Here is a 4,069-nt window from a genome sequence, read left to right as displayed (position 1 = left end):
GTTACCAACATCTGGTGAAAATTTCATGTCATTAGCACCTCTAGTAATATATTTACTGAGAAAAATGTTGACGTGTTCAATACTTATTTTACCTGCTGTATGTATTACAGCGAAATCATTTGTTTAAAAAGCTGCTTTAGGTGAATAAGAGGCAAAAGCATGATGTAGAAAAACTTGTTAGCTTTAACTAACTGTCACAGCCTTTTGAGAACGATTTGTTTCATTGACGAGGTGTCTTTGAACGCACCGTAAAGCCACTAATAAGGCAGCTATATCAACCACAAGCGTGATTTATAAACGGAGAGAGCAGATTCGTGACGCAGCTCAATAGCACGTGGTACATGTCTGATTTAATGGTTTCATTAAGATGCAACGTTGTCGTTTCATTTATTTCTGATCACATCTGATCGTAGTTCAGAACCGATGTGCTCTGGCACCGTAACGCAGGAAACTGTCTCAACACAGATGCAAAAAACACGGAGACGAATGAATAGAACATAAAAAATATGAATGTGATGATGAATAAAATGTCTGCAATATCAGGTCTGTTTTTTTATTTCTATTATGTAAAAATGTTTTTAAAAATTATATCACATAACATACAGTATATATGACTATCAAAGACAGGAAACAGTAAAATAAGACCATGAGGACATTTTAAATCTAACGCAGCTCCTTGTTTTTTAGTGTAAAATTAGAATTTTAGCCTTTCTTAGCTAAAATAAACACCTCAAACCAAGTAAACTGGTCAAACAGTGACTTGATTATACAGCTTCACTTCTTCTAAAACGTATTTTTTGTTGCTGTCAGGCAGTTTGGCTTTACTTGCAGCAGGCTTTCTTCTTCATGGGCCGGGCACTGAGGATGACTGTTGTAGCTCTCACTCTGTCCTCCTGCTCCTTCAACACTCTGCAAAAAAACAAGAAAGGATGCTGCATGAGTCCACCCTGTTAGGACCGCCAAACATGTCCCATCTGATGACCAGTCGGCAGTGGAACAGCATTCACCTGGCCAGGTGGGTCAGGGACTCCGTCACGTTCTTGCCGTTGAAGGCGCTGACCTCAGAGAACATGACTTTTTTCTCCTACACGGGATATACACACCAACACGAGTCAGACCCACAAAAACTCTCAACRATGCTGTTTTTGAGTAGTAAAAACTGGAACTCCTAAAGATAAGAACCTGCATCCGTCTGTCACAAGAAATCAAACTTACTAAATATTTGATCCAGWTGTAATTTGACTTACAAAAGCCAAACGCTCTGCAGCTTTACACGACACCTCCCTCTCCCTTTCCATGTCCATTTTGTTGCCCAGCAGGAGAATGGGGACCCCTTCACCTGCTGCTTCCTGTGAGAAAACAAAAAGTTGCATTTCTGATTTAAAGACTTGCCTTTGAAAGCTTGCATGACGAYATAGCAAACATTACCCCTGAAAAGAAATTCCTACTTTAATCGGGTGAAAGAGCGACAGAACAGATCCAAGTGTGGCCACAGGATGAATGAAGCGGAGTACAAAACGGTTCACCTGCACATTGAGGAGCCAGGGTCGCACGGCCTTGAAGCTCTCCAGCACGGTGATGTCATACATCAACACCACACCGTCGGCCTTCCGGAAGAACTGTTTGGTGATGCTGTGGTACCTGCATAAATGCCAGGGTTATTTGATGAACACCATGTGTACCTTTCAGGCTTTAAGTGCTTTGCAGATACAGGAAAATGCTTTAAATAGAAAAAAATACATCTATACAAGTGCATTTAGGTTTAGGTACATAGTGTTTCATTATWTTTCAACAGAAAGTTAAATAGTACCCCTCACCTTTCTTGACCTGCAGTGTCCCAAAGCTGCATGGCTATCTGCATATTATCCAGGGTTAACGTCTTCACACTGTAGTCAACACCTGATTGGGACAGTTTTTTTTAACATTTAATGGATATTTAACGGTATGCATGCCACTAAATGGTAAAAATATGGGAATAAGTCAGTGATAAGGCTAAAAGAGAGGGAGAGGAACTCAACAAAAGTTGCTGTACAATATGTGCCAGGCAGCGGGGCTTCACAAGCCTTTTCATGTGATGTTTAATCCGGCTTTTGATTGTCGTTCAAAGTTTCCACAAAAAAAGCATGTTTCTTTTTTTTTTAATCGGTTAAAACTCCCCCCTCTGATTGCCTCCGCACAAAGACGCAGATGTCATTTAGCTCTCCTCACCCACGGTAGCAGTGGTGGATGGGTGGAAACGCCCCTCGCAGAAGGAACGCAGCAAGGAGGTTTTCCCCACGCTGGAGTTTCCAACCAGGACCACCTTAAACAGACGGTCGGGGACAAACGGCTCTCGCTCTTTTGTTTTCTGAGAAAGCAGAACGGTTAGTCGAACCGAGAAAGAAAAAGTGAGGTGGATTTAAAGCTGGTAATTTACCTGCGGGGTCTCCTTCCCAACAGGTTGTCCTCTTGGAGACACGTGGGTTCTGTTTATGAAGTGGGTTTTCTTCACAGAGGCTGCAGTGTCAAGCCTAGAATCATCCTCACTCACCCCTTCCTCCTCACTGAGCTGCCGCGTTAAGGGCTGGGGTCCGCCATGAAGCAGGTGAGGCAGGTGGTCCTCCTCGATGGAGATGACTCGGCGCAGGGGCCACCCGTCTGCCGGCGCATCCAGGACCTCCTCCTCCCTCTCGCTCTCTGTTTTCTTTGTCCTTTCCTTGTTTTTCGACAGCTTCTTGGCGGTTTTGCCCGCTCCGGTCTTTGCCTTCCCGTCGTGCACCTCAGGCTGAGCGGGGCAGACGTCACCGTTGGCTAAGCTGGATTTCTTCTTCGCCGAGGGCCGACGCTGACGTTTAGTTGGGGTAGCAGCAGGGGCGTCGTCTTCACTGCAGGAGGAGGAAGCAACAAAGACGATTTGAAGGTGCTCTACGGGCAAGGCCTCCAGAGACTGGAAGGACCCGTCCACCAACAGYGGGGCTCTTTAGGGACAGAGGACAAACAGGATATATTTGAAAMCAAAGTCAGAAAGGGTTTTGTTTTTAAAACGCTAATTTGGTCMGTTTTTGTCCTTGTTTAGCATCAGATATCCTCTGTTTTCCCTCCTTTTGAGCATGATTTCTACACCCGAGTTCGTTTTTTGTGCAATAAACAGTAACAAGTGTGATTTAAAATAATAAATTATTTAAAATAATAAATAAATAAAATACCTTTTTGCTGGATGGGTGGTGTCAAACAAATCACCGAGGTCTGCTCTCTGTGTCTGCTTGTGTCTGAGAGAGGACTGAGGCTTGTTTAAACAAAGACAAAATGTTTTACTTTAAAAATCAGCTGATAATTAAGGACAAAGATTAAACGTGCAAAAGACTTGACTTACACCGCAGCAGATGTCTCGCTCGTCCTTCAGATGTTTGTTCATCTCTCTGGAAAGAATCAAAGCTGAGGACTGAACCGTGACGATGAAAACTCAAAACCCAGATTTGGACCAGACTCGGCTTACCTGAGGAGGTCGAGCTGCTTCATGAGACTCTGCTTCTCCCTCTGCAGACCTTCAGTCACTCTGTACATTTCCCTTAAACACGAGCGACTCGTTTCAGTGAAATTRCAACTAAAGCACGCGGTTTATAACAAGGTTCAGATGTGTAGTGTTTGTTGGTTTGYTTGTACCCACATCTCCTTGTCGTGCTGCAGCCGGGCGGCCTGCTCCTGCAGCGCAGCCAGCTGCTCCTGGGCCAGCRTCAGCTCCTGGCTGCTGCTCTCCAGCGCTCGGGACAGCTCGTCGTTGGTCATCTTCAGCTTGATGTTCTCCACRCGGCTGTCGTGCTTCTCGCTGTTCAGCTCGTGGCACTGGAACTCTAACTGCCACAAATGGAGGCGTGCAGGGGATTTACGCTTCGACGCAACAACACATGGTTTGCAATTGAAGTTTTACTTCTCACAGTTAAAGGGGCAAAATCATGCAAAATCAACTTTTTTGAGTTTAATATCATGTTATAATGTTATAGTCTCATAAAAAACATGCCCAAAGCCTTGCTTTGACTCATTCATGCAAGTTTGAGAAATCCTGCAGCGTTTTTAGGCAGCCATGCTGAGG

The 4,069-nt window shown here is 44.4% G+C and overlaps 2 protein-coding genes across 2 annotated transcripts in view; one reads left to right on the top strand and one right to left on the bottom strand.

Annotated features, from left to right (window-relative positions):
- prmt8b (protein arginine methyltransferase 8b) overlaps positions 1-539 on the top strand; it is a gene marked incomplete in the record, with an annotated part of 12,626 nt that extends 12,087 nt beyond the window's left edge. The window contains 1 exon segment of the mRNA XM_014004168.1: positions 124-539.
- cracr2ab (calcium release activated channel regulator 2Ab) overlaps positions 540-4,069 on the bottom strand; it is a gene marked incomplete in the record, with an annotated part of 8,692 nt that continues 5,162 nt past the window's right edge. Inside the window, 11 exon segments of the mRNA XM_014004167.1 lie at positions 540-909; positions 1,008-1,084; positions 1,248-1,349; positions 1,527-1,641; positions 1,818-1,899; positions 2,209-2,347; positions 2,417-2,957; positions 3,186-3,265; positions 3,353-3,398; positions 3,476-3,547; positions 3,647-3,834. Of these exon segments, the coding sequence (XP_013859621.1) occupies positions 822-909; positions 1,008-1,084; positions 1,248-1,349; positions 1,527-1,641; positions 1,818-1,899; positions 2,209-2,347; positions 2,417-2,957; positions 3,186-3,265; positions 3,353-3,398; positions 3,476-3,547; positions 3,647-3,834 (1,530 nt within the window).

This window comes from Austrofundulus limnaeus, unplaced genomic scaffold (assembly GCF_001266775.1).
Source record: "Austrofundulus limnaeus strain Quisiro unplaced genomic scaffold, Austrofundulus_limnaeus-1.0 Scaffold22, whole genome shotgun sequence".
Taxonomy (NCBI): Eukaryota; Metazoa; Chordata; class Actinopteri; order Cyprinodontiformes; family Rivulidae; genus Austrofundulus; species Austrofundulus limnaeus.
This window is presented reverse-complemented; position numbering and strand designations above follow the sequence as displayed.